Source organism: Balaenoptera physalus (assembly GCF_965194825.1).
Source record: "Balaenoptera physalus genome assembly, chromosome: 2".
Lineage (NCBI taxonomy): Eukaryota > Metazoa > Chordata > Mammalia > Artiodactyla > Balaenopteridae > Balaenoptera > Balaenoptera physalus.
The window spans coordinates 150,942,493-150,966,382 of record NC_138883.1 but is presented as its reverse complement, the minus strand read 5'-3'; the positions used below and the strand labels follow the sequence as shown (position 1 = coordinate 150,966,382).

Below are 23,890 nucleotides of genomic sequence, written 5' to 3'. Positions count from 1 at the left end.
CGCGGCCGGCGCGCCATTGGCCAGCGGCCATGTGGCGCGTTCTGGAGCGGGCGCGGGCGATTGGGCGCGTGGCGGTGGGAGGCGGGGCTCGGTCCGGGGGCGGGCGTTGTGCTTGGGAGCTAGGCCTGCAGGAGACGCGAGCGGCGGAGTGTCGTCCCGCGGCTGGTCGTCTTCTGAGGTAAGGATGCTGGGTCTCTGAGAGGAGGCGGGCTGGAGTCCCGGGCTCGGCGTCGGGCTCGGCGCGCTGATGGGCGGGCCCACTGCCTGTTGGTCGTGTCCTGTGAGCTCAGGGTGCTTTTTTCTCTTAACTGTTTTGGGGAGAAGCCAGAGGGCGGAGGTCTATGCGGCGCGAGAAGCGCGTGGGGTCGCCGCCGGGCTGGGTAGGCGCAGGCCGGGAGGACGGCGCGGGGGAGGTGGCGGGGCGGGCGGAGGGAGGGGCGCGGGGCGGCGGGCTCAGCCTCCAACCCCCGGGTCCCCACCTCCCCCGCCAGGTCCCCGGGTCGGCGCGCAGGCTGGGCCGCGATGCCCGAGGTGAGCACTGACGAGCTGGACGAGCGGCAAGTGCAGCTCTTGGCGGAGATGTGCATCCTCATCGACGAGAACGACCGGAGGATCGGGGCGGAGACCAAGAAGAACTGCCATCTGAACGAGAACATCGAGAGAGGTGCCCGCGGGGACGGTGGGCGGGTCGGGTTCCCGGGCGGGAGCCCCGTTTCCTTCGGACCCCAAAGCGACAGGCAAGTAACTGGCCTTTTAAAACTCAATTCATCGTATGTCTTTTGCTTTCAGGATTATTGCATCGAGCTTTTAGTGTTTTCTTATTCAACACTGAAAATAAGCTCCTGCTGCAGCAGAGATCAGACGCTAAAATTACCTTTCCAGGTTAGTGTGCTTTGTGTAGTGTTTTGTTGGCGACTGTATTTAGTTTTTCACGTGGAACTTCTGGTAGCCAAAGTCAAAAAAGAAATCTTGTGAATGACTTAGTTTTATATTCTTCATACAAAAAATTTAGATGGCGGATGCAACCTAATAAGACGTAAGGTTTATCCTAATAAAGGATAAAAACTGCTAAGTATGTGTAGATTCATATGTAACTTTCTAAATTGTATCTAATACACGTTATGATCGTTTTGCTTAAGAAGGCGTTCTTAAAAACTTCTCTACACAAGTGTCTTTCACAAAATGGTTGCTGATAGCTCATTATAACAGATTTAGAAATCCTCAAGAATCATTCTGTTTTTCTGTTACTTTTAAAATTTAAAGTTTTCTTAATCTTTCAGACCTGCTTTGAAGAAGAGTTAATGCACATCTATATTAACATGTTCCAGGTTGTTTTACAAATACTTGCTGTAGTCATCCCTTAAATAATCCACGAGAGCTTGAAGAAAACAATGCAATTGGAGTAAGGCGAGCAGCACAGAGGCGTTTAAAGGCCGAATTGGGAATTCCCATGGAAGAGGTAAGCAGCCATACTAGCTGAAATCTAGAACACATTGAAACAATTTTTAGTAAAACATTAAATTTAGGTGTAGCCTTCTGCTTTGTAAATCTCTTGCTTTTTTAGCCCAAGAAAGCCCATTGGATAAAGGTTAAATTTTGATTTCATAATACTTGTCGATATTTAACTCAGTACCAAAATGGATTGATCTGTTAACCAGTTTATAAAGTTGACTGTGTTTTATAATTGATCAGATCAAAGATGAATATTTTCTTGTGAACTACAGATCTGATTGGGTGAATTGAAATAATCTTTTTTTCCCTGGAATTGTCCCCTTTTAATAATACACGAATAAATAATCTCTCATTTAGTTAAAATGGTAAATTTTTTTCTCCCGTAAGTTAATATTAAGATGTGAGGCAGAATGGCACACTTCTAGTTAGAGTGACTGCTTTTCTTTTTTTCTTTAATACAGGATTTTTCAATAAATCTACTTCTGTTTTTGGTCCTATGGGAAAAGTGTCAGATACTTGAAACTATTTAATATTATTTAATACTATTTCCATATATTAATAGGAGACTAATGTTTCAAAAGTTGTCATTATAAAACTAGTTCTGTTGTTCAAGGTATTATTGAAATGTAGTGGGTTGATTTAGATTACTTTATTGTTGGTATTTTGGAGGTTTTTGGTTTTTTGTCCTAGGTTCCTCCAGAAGAAATTAATTATCTAACACGAATTCATTACAAGGCTCAATCTGATGGTATCTGGGGAGAACATGAAATTGATTACATTTTGTTTGTGAAGAAGAACGTGACCTTGAATCCAGATCCCAATGAGATTAAAAGCTATTGTTACGTATCAAAGGAAGAACTAGAAGAACTTCTGGAAAAGGCAGCCCATGGTGAAATTAAGATAACTCCGTGGTTTCAAATTATTGCAGAGACTTTTCTCTTTAGGTGGTGGGATAACTTAAATCATTTGAATCAGTTTGTTGACCATGAGAAAATACACAGAATGTAGATGTAGAGATGAATGATTACTAAAGTACTAAAGAATTTCTCTACTTAGTAAACTTAAGATGAATTTTTTAAAAACCTGGTTCCCCATTAGAACTCTCATTGGAAATACTGATACTTTACAACCAGAATTTGTGTGGAAAAGAATTCTTGATTTGTGTCATACAACCCATATATGTTAACTGCAATTTGTAAAAAATATTTGAGATTATAAAAAGAGCAGGTAAACTTAATTTAACCTATCTAAACACATGGTTATGACAAATTCGAACAAATAAGTGAAGTTCTTCATTTTTTTATATATTGTGATAAACATTTTCAGAAGACTTGTAGAGCACTTTGCTGTTTGCCAGGTGCTTGACCTATCTTTAAATTTTTATCATAGTCCAGAAAAATGTGCAATGGAAAACTATTTGCTTATCTATTTCAAAACAGTTCAAATTAACTTTTCAGATTGAGATTAATATAGAACAGGTTCAAGGGAATTAAATGGTATATATCCTGATTTCTGTCATTGTTAATTTTGTGTTTTAATCATTCTGGAAGTATTCTGATACTTAAAGTCAAACATTGTTTTTGGTAATGACATTGGCTAGGTTAAATCATTTAAATAATCGTTGCTGATTAGCAAAGTCTGTGGTTTTCAGAGTTACTGGGAACAGACAGGCTATTTGTAAAATGGAACTTGGGTCAGTTGGGTCATACTCTACAACAGGGTATTTTAACCTTGGCACTGCTGATGTTTGGGTTGGATAATTCTTTGGGGGGGCTCATCCTTTGTGTTGTAGGATTTAGCAGCATCCCCAGGTTCTACATAAAAAAATGCTGTTGGCACCCCTCCCCACATGGCAGCCCCAGTGACACCAGATGCCGAATGTCTCCTGCAGGACAGCGTCACCCACAGTTGAGAACCACTGTTCTGCTGAGTCAGGCCGTGTTGTAGGGGGAAAATTATCAAAAAGAAAGGCTAACGTTCGTGTTAAATAGATTTGGGTTATGGAATATGTGTGTATTCATATTTAAAGTACACTTTGACTAATGTACTTCTTTAAACTCTTGCCATAGACTTCTCAGATTTGAAATCTTAAGACAGCTTTATTATCTTTGAATGCTGTGTATTAGTAAGTAATAAAGAAAAAGATAAAAATTTGTTTCTTACAAAGCTAAATGTTTTATAAATTCAACAGAAAAATTCATTTGTTAACCCTGAACAGTTAATTTCAGGCAAGACTGTGTAGCTGATAGTAACTTTATTGAAAAATAAAAACAAAACTAAATTACCACATTTTGATACTGTTGTCTAGTTTGTTAAAACTTCAATACAGTAATAGGTCAACCTGCCTATGGTAGCTTAAGTGATAAATGACAAAGAGCTTCAAAATGCATTTTTGTATTGTTTCTAGTTCTTTAGGAGGAACTTTTAGGCTAAAAGACACATGTAACCAGTTACTGGGTAGCTACAGTGGCTAGTGGTTGCCATATGGGCAGTGGCGTCTTAGACTGTTTGTTAGTTGCTGGACAAACCACTGACAACAGGTACAGAGCAGAGGGAGCCATCTATAAAACTTTATTCTCTTTATTGATATTCCTGGTTTGTTCAGTTTTTTCTGACTTTGTCCACGTCTTCCTTTAGCTCCTTGAGCATCTTTAAGGCAGTGTCTAGTAAGTCTGTCATGTCTTCCTGAGGGACAGTTTCTCGGTTTTTTCCTTTAATGGACCACACTTTCCTATTTCTTTGTATGTGAATTTTTAGTTGTTGTTGGGTATCTGTACCCCCCGAGGTCTTCAATTCTCTCACTTCCTTTCCCACTGTGTGTCTTTCCCTGGACACAGACATGCTGACTTTCTAAATTCCCCTGAGCCAGCCAGCAGTGCTTTCTTAAGTCCTAATCCTCACATCTCTAGCTCTCCAAAGGGGTAAAAAAGGAAAAATGCAAGGGAAAAAGAAACAGGCACTGACCCTTCAAATTCAGCTGATGGGATCCATCTCTGTCTTACACCTCTGCCATCATAAGCAGCAACTGTCAGTCAAAACAAAATCCTAATATTTGGAGAACAAGGCCCTTAGGGCCCAATCTGAATCCCACAAGCACCTCCAGAAACGCAGGTACAGTGACTGCCACAGGGTTTGGGGTGGGAGGTCAGGCAGTTGCTAAGCCAGCCACAGGGGCTAAAACTGACAAACTGGTTTACCGCAGAGCCTTTCCCTGGAAGAGGTGAGCCTTTAAAGACTGGAGTCCCAAATATTCAATAGTTAAAGCAGAGATTCTGCCAGAGCCACTGTAACCTGGGAGGAGAGGGACTCTGGTGCTTCCTACTCCCTCTCACCTGACACTCAATGGGTTTCTCTTTACATAATCTTTCTCAGCATAAACAAATGAAAATTTTACTTTGGATCCCCAAAATGTAATGCAACTTTCAAACACACCTTGAATCACACTGCATGACACTGGAAGACTCCCACACAGGTGCACTTAGAAATACCGTGAGTCAGCAGAGGGGATGCTTGAAACCACACAAAGCAGTGGCCACGGCAGTTTAGTGGTCAAGAAGTGATGTTTTAAGCACTTAATATTCTAAAATGTTAATTTCCTAGATTTTACTGGGCATGTACCTCACAATGATTTCTACTCAAAATAAATTAATTTTCAGCAGTGGACACAAGGAGCAGATGCCCACATTTAATTGCTGTAGTAACTTAGGCAACATTCTGTTCCACTAAAAAGTATTTTTCGCTTTGAAAACAAAAAAGAATTGCCATTTACTTTCTTTTCCCTTTTCATCTGCCCAAACTGACAGTGATCTGTAACTAAAAAAAACAAAACCAACTAAATAAAACTGCTTTCTTTTGGAAGTTTATTTTGGATAAAATAGTTGAAGACAGACTACAACAGTACATTGTACAAAAGGACTAGAAGATAACTCAGTCCTGGCATCCTGACATCTGTAAGCTTTCACCAGCTAAGGACTCTTCCCATGCAGTGAAACCAAAGTTCACTGTTGCACAAGAGAGTAAGATTTTTCTCCATCAGAAACAACATAGTCACATAAATATATCCTTCCAGCCTGTAAGTCTGAAGCCACCAAAACTCCATAAATGAGAAACCACTGCCTGCTCAAAATATCTGTAATATTATGCAGCGATAAAAATCCCCCATACCTGGACAACTATCGGGTAACCACAGCTTTCAGCAAAGCAACAAATGCCTGAGTTATTCCATTGTCATGTTCAGTTTACAGATCACGACTCCAATTCTGTAAAACCAAACCAAGAAGAAGTCGAGCCAAAGTGCTTCAGCTGCGATGGACACTATCTCCTGTCCTTTTTACCAGCTTTCCTCTTTCCCGAGAGCAGGTGCTTGGGTTTCATGTCAAACACATGTCTGTCTGCCTCCCCTTTCCTCCCCAAGCGATTCATCTTCTTCTGAGCGTTCTTCATCATGGTCTTGGCTTTCTTCACCATCTATAAAGCAGAAGAAAAACACGTCAGCTGTGGAAAACCTAATTTCCAAGCAAATTTCCATTACCTGTTAACACTCTGTCTGAACGGTCCGGGTCTGTGCTGTGAAGAGAAACCCTGGTGAGTCTCACTCATACCATGTTCCCATGGATCCACCACAGTACCTGCAGGAGCTCAACCAGTATCTGCAAGATGGAAACTACCCAGACAAGTCTCGTACCTACAGGGACCAGATACACTCAGACCTGGACTTCCTCTCAGACACACGGGGACACTGAGATTCCGGCCCATGAAACTACTCACATCTGACTAACAAGTGTCAATGCTGGTGTTAAATCCAGACTTCCAGATGGAGACGGCGTGGTGGAATGGGAAACTCGGGCTCCCAAAAGGGAGACCGCTTGTAAGCTTATACACAAACTTTCTCATCTGAATTTCCAAAATGCTAAAACTAACCATTTTTGTGTTTATTTAAAAAAAAAGAAGTTTCAGCAAAAGAGACTGTATACATCCAAAGTGTCTTTCCCAAAAGACTCCCAAACAGCTCTCTCTGGGCTGGCTCCCCACATGGGCCTGTGGTGGGTGAAAGCCCCATGTCCAGGTTCTGAGCAGAACCGTTTCCTAGCACAGCCCTGAGCGGCTAGGACAGAGGCTCAGGCCGTGGTGCTATTACCACACCCTGCTCTGTCCACCCCAACAAGAAACCCATGCACTGAGGGCAAAGGTCCAGGGACACCCGGCTGTGCCAGGCCCAAGCCCGCCTCTCGGGGTGCAGCACACAGCCAACGCCCACTCCCGCATCCCCACCCCGCAGTTCTTGCAGCTCCAAGTGTTTGCCCTGAGCCCTCGTGTGATCAACAGTAGAAGCTACCATTTTATTAATTACACCTTGCAAGGACTAACCTTGACATCGCGGAGACCAGAGACATCACGTGGGGTCCGAGAGCAACTGCGACTCCGGGCCACAGACGTGGGCGGGACAGAGTCTTCCCGCTTCCTTTTCCTTGTGACGCTCCGAGACCTTCTGGCCTGGACCATATAATGGGCCTGAAACACACAGAAAGCAAACTTCAGTGCCTCAGGGTCCCAGCCTTAGTGACAAACATGAAGTTATTCCAATGAGGAGAGAAGGCACATGGAAGGGTTTATAGAACCATCGTCAAATAAGTTAAATACATTTAAAATACACATAGTTAACTTCACATTAATTATTGGTCAAATAGTTTTTTTTTTTTTTTTTGGCTGCGTTGGGTCTTTGTGGCTGCACACAGGCTTTCTCTAGTTGCCGTGAGCGGGGGCTACTCTTCGTTGTGGTGCGCGGGCTTTTCAATTACGGTGGCTTCTCTTGTTGCGGAGCACGGGCTCTGGGCGCGTGGGCTTCAGTAGTTGTGGCTCGCGGGCTCTAGAGCGCAGGCTCAGTAGTTGTGGCGCACGGGCTTAGTTGCTCCGCAGCATGAGGGATCTTCCTGGACCAGGGCTCGAACCTGTGTCCCCTGCATCGGCAGGTGGATTCTTAACCACTGCGCCACCAGGGAAGTCCCAAATACTCTTTTTCACTTTCACAGCTGCTTTAAGTTACAGAGCTGATTTTAACTCCATTTAAAAAACTTTACTTAGAGCTGCCTGTTCAGCCACATTAGCAGCACAATTTATGTAAAGTGCTGTCTCTCCTTCATGCCCCCTTTCCGGGATCATCCGCCTGAACACAGTGACGGCCGCCTGAAAGCTCAGCCTTGCGGGTGCTGAGATCCAGCTCTGCAAGCCAGCAGCTTGGCACCCCGGCCTGTGGCGCCCGCTCACGTTACTGTTTTGAAATAAGATGACACAATGATGTGAGAGGCAGGCACCCTAGAGCCCAGCACCTGATAAACAATCCAAAGTCAGAAGCCATATGTGAACATTAAAATAACACCCCATGTGAGCAGGATGGGGTGCTCACGCAGCTCACGCACTGCTGATCAAAATCCGAATTAGTCTAACACAACGTCATCCTTTGTTTCGGTAATTCCACTTCTTGGAATCTGTTTTGAGAAAACAATCCAGAACATGAAGACGTTCTTTCACACAAAGATGTGCATTCTCCAGAGTAATTCATCAAGCAAGAAAAACTGGGATCCTGAAAAAGGTATCTGAAATGCCTTCTAACCTCTGGGCTCCAAGGAACAACTTTGAGCTATTTACAGCCTACGTTCCTCTCACACCAAGAAACTCAAGACCACCTCACGTTTACCTGGTGTCCAAACTGAAGCTCTACGTGAAGACATCAGTCACCAAAATCAAAGTTGCAGCTCAAGTCCTAAAAACTGCACACAACAACATAATTCTCAGCACAAACCCCGGCAGTGCTAACTCCTCTGTAACCCGCTACTGCCCTTGTTCCCAGGACGGCGCCGCCCCACCCATGGCTCTGAGGCCGTCTGCACTCACATTGTCTTTGTTGTCCATGTCGACACCGAGACTGCGCATCTCATCCTCCAAAACCTTCCGCTGAACCTGAAGGCAGAAACGGACATTGTTTTAAGCAAAATTAGTTTGATAAAATGTTTAAAAAAAAATTTCAAGGGAAACTACCTTTTACAATGATCCATGATACACTTATTTTAGAAATTCTTTTACTTGGGCTCATGTGTATGTTTTTGGACAACTCATTAAATAACATGAAAATTAACATTTCCTGGGCAATTTTTCTGAGCAGGACAACGTACATGTTGCCCCTGGATTCCGCTCAGCTCCCCGGGGATTCCCACATGCAGACCCCAGAGGCCAGCACCTCCTCCCAAGCACACGGAGCCCCACGATGGTGGGGATACAGCGATGGCCACACCTGTCAAGAGACAGTCATTCGCCACCACACAGGAACAGTATTTCGAACACATGAATATCCTCCATGGAGAGGCGCCTAGCATCTGACATTTTCCCTCCTGTCCCATCTCACTCTAACTGCCCCACACACCATTCACTTTCCCTGGGGAGCTATGCCTCCGGACAAGAGCACGGAGCAGGAGGAAGATGCTAAGAAGACGGACCTGAGAACTGGAAGGACCCTGACACCATCTGATCCATTTGTGCCTCAGTGTGAACTTCCCCGTCCTAACCAGTCACAGGGCCCAGTTAAATCACCTTTGGCCCTAAGTTAGATTGGGTTAGTTTTTCTGTAAATTGTAAAAGATGACTCCTAATAAAGAATTAAAGAATAAGAATGTGTTAATTGATGACTTTACATCTAGAAATTTATGCATAACTCACAATCTTCATTTGTACAGCTACAAAGGGGTTGAATCCAACAGTGAAAGTCACCAAGAAGGGGTATAATACTCAGAATATGAAAGATCAATACTCACCCAACCTCAAAAGTCAACTTATACCAACAAAACAAAGTGAAGCATGTTTAGCATGGACCATACAAGACTCCAATACACAAAGAAATAGGTGACGCTCTTGGACACGACACGACACTTGCCTTCTTGGCTGTCCGAGGCATCCTGGGTCCCTGTGTATCCTTCTCTCTAGACTGCAGAATCTTCAACTTCTTTTTTTCCCTAATCTGTTTTGCCAGCTGTTGGATTTCCACCATTTCTTCATCTTCAGTTTCAGATTCACTGTCATACACTCCAGCAGCTGTTCTTAGCTCTTCTTCTTTTTCTAACTCTTCCAATTTCTTTTAAAAAAGTCATAATTAAACAAAGCCAACAATGAAAAACTCATAAACAAGTGTAACAATCTTTACAGAAACCAGGTTTCCCCTAAGTCTTTCGGGGTATGATTAACACCCGGGTCCAGACTCACGTGGGCCTCGCCCTCTGTGCCAGGGCTCACCTCCCTGCAAACAGGCTCCGTGCGGAGATGAGCACAAAGACTAAGCCGACAGCCGCAGACTATTCTGTGCCACCTCTTTTCCTTCTTTAGAAACAACCACTCCCACCTCTGAGGCTAAAACATGTAAAATGTTCCCCTCGCTCCCAGCAGGTACATGAAAGACCCTCCATTCTTGAAGAACTGAGAACATCAATCTGAACTGGCCTTGGACCACGACAGCCCGTGTATCCATCCCAAAGCTGTCCCAAACACAAGCTCGTTGGCCATACAGTTAATAAAATTTCTAAATACATATAACGAATAAACCTCGACAGGAACCCGAGTCAGAGGTACCCCCATCAGTACTAGCGTGAAAAGGCATAGGGAGGGAGGTTGGATGGGAAGGCCAGGTCAGGCCATCTGAGCCCAGACTACGGAAACAGGATGTCACAGAGTAAGAGACAAAGCAAGAAGCACAACTGAAGAGATTAAGACATGAAATATAAATCAAGGATGCCATTTGAGAACTGAGGAGTGAATAACAAGGGAAACAAGGAACATACGTTGCAAATATTTTATAAAATATTTTTTGAAAAACTTGGCTGGCAGTTCCTCAAAAAGTGAAACATAAAATTATCTTATGACCCAGTAACTCTACTCCTAGGAATCTGCCCAAAAGTGTTGAAAACAGGCACTCAATACTTATCCATCAATGTTCATAGTAGCACTAATCACAATACCCAAACGGTGGAAACAACCCTATGTCCATCAACGGATGAATGGATAAACAAAATGTGCTACACATATAAAATAGAATATCACTAAGCAATAAAAAGGAATGAAAGCTCTGGCACATGCTACAACATGGGCAAACCTTGAAAATATTATGCTAAGTGGAATAAGATCAACATATTGTAAGACTCCATTTATATAAAATATACAAAACAGGCAAATCTAGAGAGACAGAAAAGAGATTTGTGGTTGCCTGAGGATAGGGGGAGGGGAGACTAGGAAGTGATTACTTATCGAGTACTGGGAGTTACTTTGGGGATGATGAAAAGGTTCCAGAACTACACAGAGGTGGTGGTTGCACAACACCATGAAGGTACTAGATGCTACTTAACTGTACACTTTAACACATTTAAAAAAAAAAACTTGACTCTGGAGAGAAAGGATAGCAACTAAAGGAGAACACAGGGTCTAAGAAGTTTTTGTTTGCTGTGGACACTCATATGTTAAGAAACAGCAAACAAGGACAGGACTGAAACAGGAGGCAGCTGCGTGTGCCAGGGCAGAACTTGGGGAAGACAAGGGGTCAGGTGGGGAGCAAGCAGCACCTGCAGCCACAGGGGCCCGCATGGGGTGGCGACGAGGGCGTCCACGCCCCGGGGACTCCCTCATGAAGTGAGGCCGCCCCCGAGACCAGCACAAGGAGTTCGGGCAGGAGGTCTGGGAGGAAGGGGAGAGTCTGCACCAGCACCCGGTGCAGGGACATGGTGCTGCGTGTGCAGGGCCCCAGGAGGCAGGGGCCCCGGGGTCTTGGTGGGCGTAGAAGGAACGAGGGCCATGGACAGAGGTGAGTGGAAAGTTGTGTGCGTGTCTTTCGGTGGTCTTGTTAAAGAGGAATAAAAGTCAAATAATTTAACTAGTGACACAAACCTGCATGATGTCAGGATCAATATAGTCGGCTATGTTATGGCCTTCCCAGATCTCAGGTATCTTATCATGTTTCTCAGATGAATTCACTATATCCCAGTACTCTAAAGGTCAAAGAACAAAAAGTTTATAGCTGTTTTTAACATCAACTACTGTGTGCCCCAAACGAGCCACCACTTACGCAAGTCCTACACCTGTGAAGACAACAGAGCACTTGTGTTCAACACTAGGTAAGCACTGTAACATGCTTGACCAAAGGATTGCTCCAAGCACATCCCAAGACCCATCAGTACCTCAGGATCAAAGTGTCCAAAGGCATGAACAACAGATTATCAACAATATCAGCCTGGTCCAACACTTACATGCTAGGAAAGTTACAGAAATGATCACTCACAGAAAACTACCTGGGAGGAAGAAATTTCAGAGTCCTGGCAGTATGCAACCTCTCGCCTTCAAGAAATTAAATTAACAAAATGCTGCAAGACTTGCACCCATTAATGCACTTTCACATTTTTCACACAACTGGCATCTGAAAACAACTATCACATTTGAGCCCTTACTTTGAAGATCCAGAATATAATCATCTCCCATTTCCAGCTCAATGTCCCGTTCCTGCAATGAAAACACAGTTTTCATCAGTGCTATTTGACCTTCAGAACCAGAACTGCTGGGCCCCCTCCCTTCCCTGTGGAATCACCCCTTCTCCAACCGAAGAGCCAATCCTTTCAGCACCTGAGGCTCAGAGCCCATTTCTGGTGGGAAAGCTGTTTCTGCCACTGGCGGACCTGGCACCTCCACCCAGGAGGGTGTCCAGGCCCCAGGGGGTTTATGCTCCAAAGCCCTGCCCCGCACATGCTCTCCAGCGCAGGTCCATGGGCGCTCCCGTCACCTACCCGCCTCCTCTTCGGCTCCCTGAGCTCCATTCTCTTTCTGCGTGCCACGACTCCTTCAGGGATGAATGGGGGCCGCCCCTGAGAAGACATGAGTGGAAATACCTAAATGAAATGCCTTGCTAAATCAAAACACAATGATGAAAAACTACAAGCAAATTCTCCATCTGCATGGGAAACACAAAACCACACCCAGACCAACTAAAAACCAAGATGATCTGGGGGAGAGGGGAAGGTGCAGGGCCAGTCTGGGCAAGGAAGCTGGGAAGGCTCCGTAAGCCGATTCTAAAGTTTATTTAGAAAAAACAAACGGTAAGAGAATCAAGAAAAAGTATGGATGAAGAAAGCAATATAGGAGAAATAAAGCAGATCAATGAACAGGAGAAATTCAGACATAAGCCCAAGCACAGAAGGGAATACGATGGGAAGACACATCATCCAGCCATCAGTCCTGAGATAAACGATGAGCTGGGTGAAGACCACCACCTGCTTCCCATGAACAAGATAAAACCACAACTAAATGAAGACTTCTATTAAAAAAAAGGTAAAATTTAAAAATTGAACCATCAGAATACAGAAGAAAAAAATACCTTAAAGAAAACAAATCTACACAACATACAGGAGTCTGATTTCCTTAATATAAAAATTACAAATCAGTAAGAGATAACCTAAAGAAGTGAAAAAGCAAATAAGTATGTCAATGCCAAGATACACATCCTGTTCCACATGATGTTCACTAACTGAAAACAATCATGTTGAATAATCACTGAGTGTGACTGCCTGAAACTACAGTGTAGAAATATCACTTCTTATAATGCAATTTCCACTTTATTTTGGGGAAAAAAACTGAAAACTGGTATAACTTTTTGAGAACAAATATGATAAAAATCATTAACAACATCACTGACAGTGATCTTTACCTGTATTGTTAATGCCTAGACTAGCTACCAAAAATTAGTGTTGAATGAATAAATACATAAGAAACATTAAAATAAATAAATAAAAAGTGAGAATTCCCAGGTGGCCTAGTGGTTAGGATTCTGGGCTTTCACTGACATGGTCCTGGGTTCAATCGCCGGTCGGGGAACTGAGATCCCACAAGGTGTGCAGCACAGCAAAAAAAAAAAGAAAAGAAACTCATCACAACAATGGAAGCATCTTTAGTCCGTCACACTGACACAACAGGAAGCGTGCGTTCTCAAACCTTCAGGAGTATAAACCTGCAAGGCATTGTTGGAGGACAATGACATTTTCGATGCCATGCCTTAAAATTCACTCTACAGATATATTTGCAATTAAAAACAGAGACCTATGTATGAAAACGTAAGCTTGAGCACTAGTTTTTAATAGCAAGAAAATGAAAAACTTGAAAGAAAATGTATTCCCATGTTTAAAGTTTTTTAAAAAAAGCTTATATGCCAAAATGTTTCTGGACAAATAGACAAGCCGAGAGTTACAGTAACAGCCTCTGGTGGGGGAGCAGGTTTAACCTGGCTCTTCATGCTCCTCCTCTCACCGCTTCGATTCTTCCTGACATACATGGCATAACCTTCATTCTGAGGAAGACGCAAGAACACCCGGGAAATCCACTACCGGGGAGGCAGGCGCGCGGGTCCCCACCAGCCACGCAACCCCCTGCCTCAAGGACCTCCGCAGGCGGCTTTACCTTGTCATCTCTTCTGCTGGGAACAGCCAAATGCAGTCTGTTCAGCACCTCGTTCACTTTATTTCCTTTCATTTTGGTTTCAACTCGATGAGCCAAAAGCCTGTCACAAGCCTGAGAAGGTGAGAAAACGTGGCACCAGGTCACAGGGCACCTGGCACAGCCTCATGTTGCCTTCTGGAAGGAACCAGGAACCAGAGCCCCCATAACCAGAGGACGGTCCCCAGGTTTGGAACCTGCTACGCTTTTCCCTCAGAGGCAGCATCTGATGGCTGAGTGCTGGGACCCGCAAGGTCCAAGTAACTGCCCTGGGGCAGACCTCACGCTCCGGGACGGGGGAGGGTGGGCCGGGTGCAGAGGGGACCTCTCTCTTCCTTCCTGGGTCAGGGTCAGGCCCAGCCCGAGGAAGAACCCTGAGGCAGCAGGACTAAGTGAAAATGACCTGTGCTGGGAGTGTGAGCATCTCTTCACATCCCCCCATGTTCACCGGGCGGGTGGGGGCCCCAGGACTCATCTCTCAGGCGGAGCTACTAGCGCTCAGGGTTGTTAACGCCCAGAGAGAAACATTCCTGTCAAGGAAAGGGATCAACCCTGCTTGTGAGGAAGCACTGACCTCTGTCTTCACTTTAATAACCCCTTCCTCCGTCAGGGTGCTGGTCTCCACCACAGAAAACCCTTCAGCCTGAAGATCTAGAAATATTTTCTGGGAATACAAAGGACAAATGAGAGCTCCATTTATCCCCAGTTCCCCATGAACAAATCTTACTTCTCCTCAAATGGGTGCTATAAATGCTAATTATAATTAACACATCTGTGGTTTTTTTAACTCTTTTGAAGGACATCTCCCCAAAACAGTTATTTATTTTTCCCTAAATTCAGCTGTGATTAAGAAAATACAGGGGCTTCCCTGGTGGTGCAGTGATTAAGAATCCGCCTGCCAATGCAGGGGACACGGGTTCGAGACCTGGTCCGGGAAGATCCCGCATGCCGCGGAGCAACTAAGCCCGTGAGCCACAGCTACTGAGCCTGCACTCTAGAGCCCGCGAGCCACAACTACTGGGGCCGCGTGCTACAACTACTGAAGCCTGTGCACCTACAGCCCATGCTCCGCGACAAGAGAAGTCACTGCAACAGAAGCCCACGCAACAGAAGCCCACGCACCGCAATGAAGAGTAGCCCCGACTCACCACCACTAGAGAAAACCCGCGCGCAGCAATGAAGACCCAACGCAGCCAAAAATAAATTAATTTTTTTTAAAAAAGAAAAGAAAATATACATTACGGGGAGGATCAAATCAGACTACAGCAAGCAAACCAGAGGCTCTCTGGAACATTCTGTGAGACCTACCCTTCTGAAGAGAATCTTGAGAAAATTAAGGTAGATTTTCATAGAGAATATTGTCAATGCTATTTTTTATAAAATACCTGGCCTCCACAGCCTAAGATAATTCCTTAGAAAACGATACAGCAACGTGTACGAATCCAGCTACGAACGAACCACCAAGACCCCAGGACAAGGGACTTCATTTGCGCCTCCACGAATGCCACCCGACACCTTGCTGCTGGCGTGACCATGTGACAACGCTCAGACACAAGTGGCCAATTCACGACAGTCAAGCTTCTCAGGAATGAGTTCTGCTCCCCCCGCTCCCTGGAAAGACCAACCATACCACCTACCAGCATGACCTGCATAAGACACCGCACCTGCCACCATGTGCCTCGTGCAAGACGGGGCAGAACCTGCACTGCAGCTCAAGAGACATCAGAGTCACTGACCGACACAGGGCAGGCCCCACGCGGCGCTGACCAGCGTTCATAGCACCCGCAACCCTGCTTCCCAACCCAGCGATGCAACTGTTCCCACCACTGAAGCTCCATCACAGCTGGCAGTGGGGGCAGGACTTGGGCGCGTCTAACCCCAAGGGCTGAGCTTCCGGCACAACGATCACTCCTGACCTGCCCTCCCCTCCACACTCCAGTGCTCTTAGCCTGAAAAACTGAGATCACCCAATGAGTATCTGATCCTTTCAAAGAAAAGAGAATTCTCTGACATCAGCGTTTACATCATCAGTAACGTAGAGAGTACAAGGCAGGGCCCAGGGACACCAGAATGGCTGTTTAAACACACCACGTTCTCACCAAGGATTAAGTGTCCAAACAGCACCAGAGAGAGCCAGAGACAAGAGCACATCCTCCCTAGAGACCCTCTCCTCAGGCCAGACAAGCGCAGCGTCTCTCCCACCAAACGGGGCCTTGCAAACCGGGCTGCTGGGCCTCCCAGAGTCTGACTGCGGAGGCCTGGGGTGTGCCCTGACTTATGATGCATTACCACCGAAAAGCAACGCCAACACTGCTGGTGGGGCCACGAGAGAGAACCACTGGACCAGCGCAGAGCTTCTCGAAGCATTTGTCCTGAGAGATGCCTCCTGGGGACGGATACAGGGTCAAACAGCTTGAAAACCTAGGGCTAACGACGTTACCTGCCACTTGGAAAATTACAGCAGACACAACAGGGTCACGGTTCTGGAAGGTCTGCAGACACTCCTTTTCCCTCACTCACTCAGTCCCCAACATCTCCCCACAGAACCTGTGCAGCAGGTACTCCAGTAACACCCGAGAAACGCCTCCCACTAGACACTCTGCTGCAGGCGCTGCTCCAGAGCAGCCGGCAGCCCAGGCCCAAGGAGCTGGGGCGAACCTTGAGGTGCTTTGCTCGTTTTAAGGCCCCAACACGAGAGGCAGCCCCTTCCGAACAAGCAGTCTCCTGAAAGCTACTGTACCGACCACACGCACGGCCGGCCCCACAGCCTCTGAGAGAGCAGGAACCAGGAAACGTCATGGTCCGTTTGCCATTAATGGGCTTTCCTAAGGTCACGTCGACTCAATCAGTGAGGATATTATCTCACTGCAAAACAAAAACCAGACTAGCATCGCTAACATTCCTTTTCAACTCTGACTGTGTAAGACGAGATTCAGAATTAGTAGGAAATATTGAAAACATCAAGGTGATTTACCTGATCGTCCTCAGAAAGTTCAGCTATTCTCTTCACGTCACATTTGTTTGCTACAATAATAAGAGGCTAGAATGAGAAAGAAAAATAACAAAATTATTACCTTCACACTGCAGGTTACAAACTAAAACACTGGTCCCCACACTCACCTTGTTGACAAAGAGCGGCCTTATGTTCTGGAAGAGCTCCAGCTGCTCCCCGAGTCCGTGCCCACACTGCTCAGACAAATCCATCACGTAGAGAACCGCAGCTCGCAGGTGAGCCAGTGCCGTGATGGCCTGCATCTCAATGGTGTTGCGATCCTCCAGAGGGTGGTCCAGGATCCCCGGAGTATCCACCACCTAAGGTCAGACTCGTTACTCCAGAGCCCACATCTGCACAAGCTGCTTGCCCAGCACAGGCCGAGGGCGCTCACAAACCCAGACCAGCCCTGACAAAGCTGGTAAAGAAAATGCAGGGCTCCCAACTGACCACGGTAAAGAAGGCAGCGGGGGAAAAGGACAAATTAAGTATGAAAAACGGGGAAGGGGGCTGCAGAGCTCATTGAAGAACGAACTTGCCAACGACCCTGAGAAGGACCCCTCTTTCCATTAGTGACGACAACACAGAAAACAGGGATAACCCCTCCCACGTGCTAGGAATGACATCACCTCTCATAACATTAAATTCAACTGCGTCATGCTTGTAAATGGTTTCTGATGACCGGCCCATCAGAAGCACCACCATTAGCTGAGCGCAGAAGGCTTGCTGGGAGCTGCCGCGTCCCCTGAGCTTGCCGGAGCTTGTCCACAGAGACGTTCCCGGTGACCCCCCCAGCCTTCCCTGTAACCCTGCGTGCACTGGGACGTGGGCAGACACTAACTAGTCTGTGGGAATCCCCAGAATCAAACTCCAGGAACAAGAGCACGACTGTCCCAGCTTAGACAGCTCTCACCTGCCAGCGCAGATACTTGTAATCCATGTGCCCAACAAACAAAGACTTGGTGGTAAAGGCGTAGGGCTGGACGTCCACATCTGCTCTCGTCACCTGGAACAAACCACAAGTCCTGTACCGCGTATCCTCTGCAACAGAGTAAACGCGGCACCTACGTGTTATCGAGACTAACTGCTGCAGTAGGAAAAAAACAAAAAAACCCCACGAGATTCAACCTCACATGATTGAACTCTGACAGGAGCCAGCACCTCAGCAGGCAGACGGGCCCCTCTTCCTCAGGACCCGGGCCGCAGAGGCGGAGTACGAATCAGGCATCAGGGAGCAAGGAAGGCCCAGTACCTGCAGGACACCAACCAGCTCCTCCTCGCACCCATCCTGGCCCCAGCGACGCCCCACAGAACTTCCTGTGATGATGGGAACGCTCGACACCTGCACCTCAACACAGGCCCGTGAGCCACGTGGGGTCCCTGAACTCCGGAAATGTGGTCACGAGACTTAGGACTGAATTTTCTGTTGTTGTTTAATGTTAGTTAATTAAGCGGCCCGTCTCACCCCCAAGGCCTGGCTCACAAGCCCTGGAGAGGTCGGCTGAGACACTGCAGAGCTCAGCTGTCACTGTATCAGTGCCGCTTGTGGACAAAACAAAAACCTACAGATCTGCAGGAGTGTTCTTAGTAGCAAAGAGCCCCACATGTAACCATTGTTTTTTTGGCACCTGGGCTGTTGCTGGTTGTGAGCTGACACTTTAAACACTGTTTCTACTCCATTCAGGTCCTTGAGCGCAGCTAAGGTGCTGCGTTACTTAAACAGTTCCTTTAGCTCTGATAATAAACTCACTAAGTAAAGGGCAACCACTTCCCACTACACAAACCAAAGTTTACAGGCAAGTTGACACAGCAACCCGGGTGATATCACCTGAGAAACACCTCTGGAGCCCGGGAAGGTCAGTTCAACAGGCACGGTCTGCACGGTCAACAGTGACTCCCTGGCACTACTGTTCCCGGGACACGCATGTCCATGTGTTAACAGAAACGTATTTAAACGTCTCAAATCCCTTAGAAATTTGTAGGACACACACAAAATTCAAAACTAAAATGGTCCCCATAACTGCAATATCCATCCAGGTTCAGGGTCGATCCTCGAGGATGGGAGGAACAATGTTTTGGGCCCAGGGCAGTGCTAACTAGAGGACTGACTGCAGCCGCCCTCACCCCATGCAGTCAGGTCCTTGGTCACCGCGCCGTCAGGCGGACCAACCTTATTGATGAAGCTGGACTTTCCAACATTCGGGTATCCACACAGAAGCAGGGTCCTTGTATTCGGGTCAATGGTCGGCAGACGGGACAGATGCTGACGCACTGTGAGAAGTTTACAGTAAACCTGCTTAAATTTCATAAGAAAACTTAAGAAACTCAAAGCTGAAGATCTGCTCGACTTAGCTGCGCACTCCAGGACTGTGGTCACATTACCCTCACTCCAACATTTATCATGTACGTGACAGAGAGAATACGAATGAACGAAGAAGGGACCAGCTGCGGAGGCACCGGGCATCCAGGCTGTACCAGGAATCCTGCTCCCAGGCCCAACAGCATGGACTCCTATCCAACAGGTACAAGATGGGGCCCAAACCACACAACCCAGACAACTGAGTAAGAGAGATGATGTTTGAAAGAGCATTTTCGAGCGAGTGTGTGTGCCATCACTTCCTGGCTGGGCAGCAGGCTACTTCCATGTAATGAGAAACCCTCAGGAGCCTCGTCTGCTCCAGCGACACCAGTGGGCCACCCTGATGACCTAACGGCTCACTGCAAGCACTGTTAAAGCAGCCCAGTGTTACAATCTTGTCACAAATTATTTGCAAGATGCTGGGAGGGGTGGGGGGGTCCAAAACCAAATCAGTTAAAAACACTTGAATTGTAAAAATATATGCATGCAAAAAGGCAAAAAATTGTTTCAATAAAAGTCCTACTACATTAATTAAGAAATCATCCTACTGAAAAAAACTACCAGGTAATAAAACTGGAGTAGCAGTTTGATGCTACCACGTTTTACAAAGAAATGCACCATATTGTCAGTAACAGGTAAAACTATGGGTTACTTTATTTTTATATGTTTTATTACTTCCCCATGATTTATAACGTACATGCCTTACCTATTACACTTGAAAAACATAAATTTTCTTAATAGTGCTACTAATGTGTAAGCATGTTAAGTGCTAGCTGCTTTTTCAGTAATATCTAACCTGTTAGAATTTCTTACAGGCTAGGCTGGGAAAAATAATTTGATCCTCTTATCTCTAAAATAAAACAAAAATAAACATTTTAAAAATCACTTCTAGACAAGGATCAAGTACGTTAACAGAATGCACTAAAACCTGTTTTTGCTGATGCATAACAAGTACCTTGTTCCAAATATTCCAAACTCTGCTTCTGTCTTTTGATAATAGTACACATTCGCCCAAGGGCCGCACGTTTCAGCTGCTTGCAGCGGTAGAGAGAATCACCATATTTCATAAGCCGCACATAATCTTTAGCAACGCTGAAAGACATAAAAAGAAATGTGTAAGAGTTTTCTCTCTTTTAACAGTAACTTAAAAGATATTATATTAAGAAAATACCTTACTTGTCCACTAAATTTTTGGCAATATTTATTTGTCCTAGAGCCAACTTGTAATGATCCTTGTCATACAGAATGTTCATCAAATCAGCATAAAATGGATGAATATCCTATAACAAGAAAAACAAAGTGGTCATTTTGCTCCAGCAGTTTCGCCTCCCAATATATGAATAACACCTGAAGAATAATTTCCTAGGGAAACAAATGGCACCTCTTACTCTTCCTCACGCCCCCAGGATCTTCTCCCCAGTCCTCTCTCCTGTTCAGTGACTGTTTAGTTCACAGAGAAAAATGGAGTCAGCAGGGCAGCCAGGCCCATCTCCATCTGAGCACCAGAGCCTGCCCCTCACCACTCAAGAACTGAGCTGGAGAAATTCTTCCCTGTCCCATCAACCTTACACTATTATTGCCCCAAAACTTTAAAAAAGTTTTAAAATTCCCTTAAGCCCACAATCCGCCCATCTCTGCTCCTCTTCTTGGCAGACGCTCTCAGCTCCTCAGCTCTGGAGCCACCAGTGCCCTGGCAGCCATGCTCCCCACCTAGTGCTCTCACCCCCACAGACCAGTCCTCCTTCGAAAGTCAGTCAGAGCAAGGCCAGCGAGGCCGGTCCCAGGCTCCACTGCAAAGGCCACTACACAAGTTGCCTCGCCCCACCCACACCCTCTCTGACCCGCCTCCTGGACCTTCCTGTTCCCTAAAGACACCACACTCTGGAGCCCGGGGCCTTTGCACTTGCTGTTTCTGTGCCTCAGTGCTCATTCCCCAGGTAGCACACGGCTCTCGCTTCCTTCAGGGCTCAGATAGCGGCCCTCCCTCGTCTCCATACCCATATGACACACATGTTTTACTACCTCTTCCCCCCACTAGACAAAACAAGGGCTTTAAAAATGACTGCTGAACAGACACAGCAATCGTTTAATGAATGATAATCTACTCAAACCTTTTACTCGAAAATTGTCCTCAGATAACTTTAGTTTGAAAAAAAAAAAGCCAACAGGAATAGAATGTTCATAAACTTGAACCCCTAATGTATATTAAAAAAAAAAAATGATACCAAGGATAAAAAAGATAAATTTTTTTTACAAAGAACAACAAAAATCTGGTGTTGATTAGATCAAAGTATTTTGTTTGCTCACATCAGGTGTTTCCTGGTGCCTTCATCTCATTCTTACTGCCTTCTTTATCCCCAGGTACTTCCTGAAGTACCCACACTTTCCCAAGAAACTACACCCTCATCCAGCCAGTAGTCACTGAGCACCTATCAAGTCCCGGAATTTTATAACAGCAATTTCTGTCACATAAACCAATCTCTTCTCACTGTCTTAACCCACCTTCAGGGACTGTTGTAGGGCAGTGGCACATTTAGGTTCTCATGCTGTACTGCTGACCCCACATCCATCACCTCCTCAACAACCCTGCAACCGTGTCGCCCCACACAGGGACTCCACAGGCAGTGTCCTCTCTTGCGTCCTACAGCTAAACACACAAGCAAACTGCTCTACGCAGCAGAGCTCCACTGTGGGGGCTCAATGCAGAAGGCGGCTCCCCACGAGACTGCTTCTTGCCCGTGAAGAAAGTACACAGACGGTCGTTAGCTGATGAAGCAACAACATCACAAACACTGCTGGGCCTCAAGCCATTGGCCCAACTTGAGGCCACAGGAAAGGGAGCCTTGGAACGAGGGAAGAGAGGAAGCACACAACCCGCCAGAAGCTCGGGCTTCTGAATTCAGTCCACAGCTTTCAGAGCTCGGGTTGGCCCATACAAGCCTAGAGGTCACAGAAAAAGCCCGAGTGAGGCATGCTCTGGGCCCTCGTAGATGGAGTTTGGGGGAGAAAAGATACTAAGGAACCAAAACACCTGTACTCTGTTCCCAGTTTTGCCACTAACTCTCAGAGTAAACTTTCACAAGTCAATTATTTCTTCTTTCTTTCATTATCTCTAGACAGACCTGGTTTAACCCTGTCTGAAGGCTCATATTTACATAATCACTTATGTTTCCCAGAATCACTTACATCCAATTTGGGGAAATCCGTCAGAATCTGTGAGAGTCTGTCATGGTAATTCTGCTGAGTAAATTTGACTTTCCTCATATAAAAATGTCTAATGCGATGGATTTGATAATGTTTATGGATAACTGTCGGAGTCTTTCGTTGAGTCTTCGACAATGTCAAGTCAATAAAGTCCTGCAATTAAATAAAGTAAGACACAGTTACACCAAAAACATCTACTTTCACCCACTTATTTGAAACCATCTTAAAAGACTAATATTTAACAATACAATATATTTTAAACTACAAACACATTTTCTAACTAAATCTTCAATATAAAACTTGTTCATCTTCATAGTTTCTGGCCTTTAAGAATCACTCAGCAAATGGCTGCAGAAATAAATTTTATCCTACGCTTTCTTCACGTTATCCTAATTTCCAAATACCTAAGAACCTCTGAAATATAAGTAGCCAGACAACTCAAGCATAAATTAGAAAAGAAAAATTTTTTAAATGAGAAATAGTCGTACTGTTTCAGTTTGCGTATCTGTGGCTTTGAAAGTACATAAAATAACAGATAAAACTAAAACCCACTATATACTATTTCCTAAGGAAAGGTGACTAAGGTATGTAAGGTGACTACCAGAGAATATAAAAGACTTTTGCATGAATTCCCCAGTGCAAACGAGCCAAGAAGACAGGTGCCGGCAACACTGTTAGCTCCGGGAGGGACGCCGCGGTCTCGCCTCTGACCGCGACCCCTCTTCCATCTGGCACAATCCACGAACCCTTTGGGGACAGTTCAAAACCTACCTACTTCATAAAGTTTGCCCTGACTCTCCCCCTCTTCTCTAGGGAGGACCCTAACATCTGAGGAGGGACCCTAACCCCGGGCAGCCCTAAGCTCTGAGGAAGGACCCCGACCCTCTGGGGAGACCCCTAACCCGGGGGCCCTAATCTGGAGAGAACATGGTCTAAGACGGGGGCCTGGCGGAGGAGGCGACCCCTCTCAGCCCAGCGTTACAAACTGGACCCTCGATTCCCGCGACCCGGCAGAGAAAAGTGTGGGCGGAAGAGCCCTCGGAGCCGCCTACCTTGGCTGACGGCACCACCGTGATTTTCTTGAAGTTGTAGTGCGCCATGCCTGCGATCAGCCACGAGGGACGGGTGCTCTGACTTCCGCCGGGGGGGGAGGGGGCAGGGCCGGCGGGTAGGAGGAACTTCCGCCGAGGTGGACGGGACTTCCGCTAGCTGCGCGTCACTTCCGGGCGCTCCCTTCGTCCCACACGCACGGCCTCGGCGTCGCACAGCGCCCCCGCCCGGCCGGAGGAGGGGTCACGGGGCCGGGGGTGGGGCTGAGGGCGCGCTGAGGGCGGGAGGAAGACCGCGCGGGGGAAGCGGTTTCGAGGTTCAGTCCC

General features: G+C 46.1%; 2 protein-coding genes across 7 annotated transcripts; one reads left to right on the top strand and one right to left on the bottom strand.

Annotated features, from left to right (window-relative positions):
* On the top strand, nucleotides 1-3,736 carry IDI1 (isopentenyl-diphosphate delta isomerase 1). 5 transcript variants are annotated; one of them, XR_014260858.1, is made up of 5 exons: nucleotides 1-178; nucleotides 492-664; nucleotides 790-882; nucleotides 1,281-1,459; nucleotides 2,143-3,736. XR_014260858.1 is itself a non-coding variant. In XM_082450706.1 (5 exons), exons 1-5 carry the CDS (start codon nucleotides 30-32, stop codon nucleotides 2,458-2,460), a joined length of 864 nt encoding a protein of 287 aa, XP_082306832.1. In that variant the 5' UTR covers nucleotides 1-29; the 3' UTR covers nucleotides 2,461-3,736. The 5 variants fall into 5 exon arrangements, 4 of the variants coding, with proteins under 4 accessions (XP_082306832.1, XP_082306835.1, XP_082306833.1 ...); XM_082450706.1 differs by having other exon boundaries at nucleotides 1,329-1,459; XM_082450709.1 differs by having other exon boundaries at nucleotides 1,329-1,459; nucleotides 1,914-3,736.
* A 1,559-nt stretch (nucleotides 3,737-5,295) lies between these two features.
* On the bottom strand, nucleotides 5,296-23,670 carry GTPBP4 (GTP binding protein 4). Of its 2 annotated transcripts, XM_082450702.1 has the most exons (17): nucleotides 23,567-23,670; nucleotides 22,497-22,667; nucleotides 20,487-20,590; nucleotides 20,266-20,402; nucleotides 19,122-19,222; nucleotides 17,865-17,957; nucleotides 17,080-17,271; nucleotides 16,934-16,999; nucleotides 14,534-14,623; nucleotides 13,924-14,034; nucleotides 12,261-12,338; nucleotides 11,928-11,979; nucleotides 11,371-11,471; nucleotides 9,377-9,574; nucleotides 8,344-8,409; nucleotides 6,820-6,963; nucleotides 5,296-5,919 (listed from the first exon to the last, which is right to left on the bottom strand). In XM_082450702.1, exons 1-17 carry the CDS (start codon nucleotides 23,612-23,614, stop codon nucleotides 5,767-5,769), a joined length of 1,905 nt encoding a protein of 634 aa, XP_082306828.1. In that variant the 5' UTR covers nucleotides 23,615-23,670; the 3' UTR covers nucleotides 5,296-5,766. The 2 variants fall into 2 exon arrangements, with proteins under 2 accessions (XP_082306828.1, XP_082306829.1); XM_082450703.1 differs by lacking the exons at nucleotides 20,266-20,402; nucleotides 20,487-20,590; nucleotides 22,497-22,667; nucleotides 23,567-23,670 and having other exon boundaries at nucleotides 17,865-17,992.
* Nucleotides 23,671-23,890: the final 220 nt, after the last annotated feature.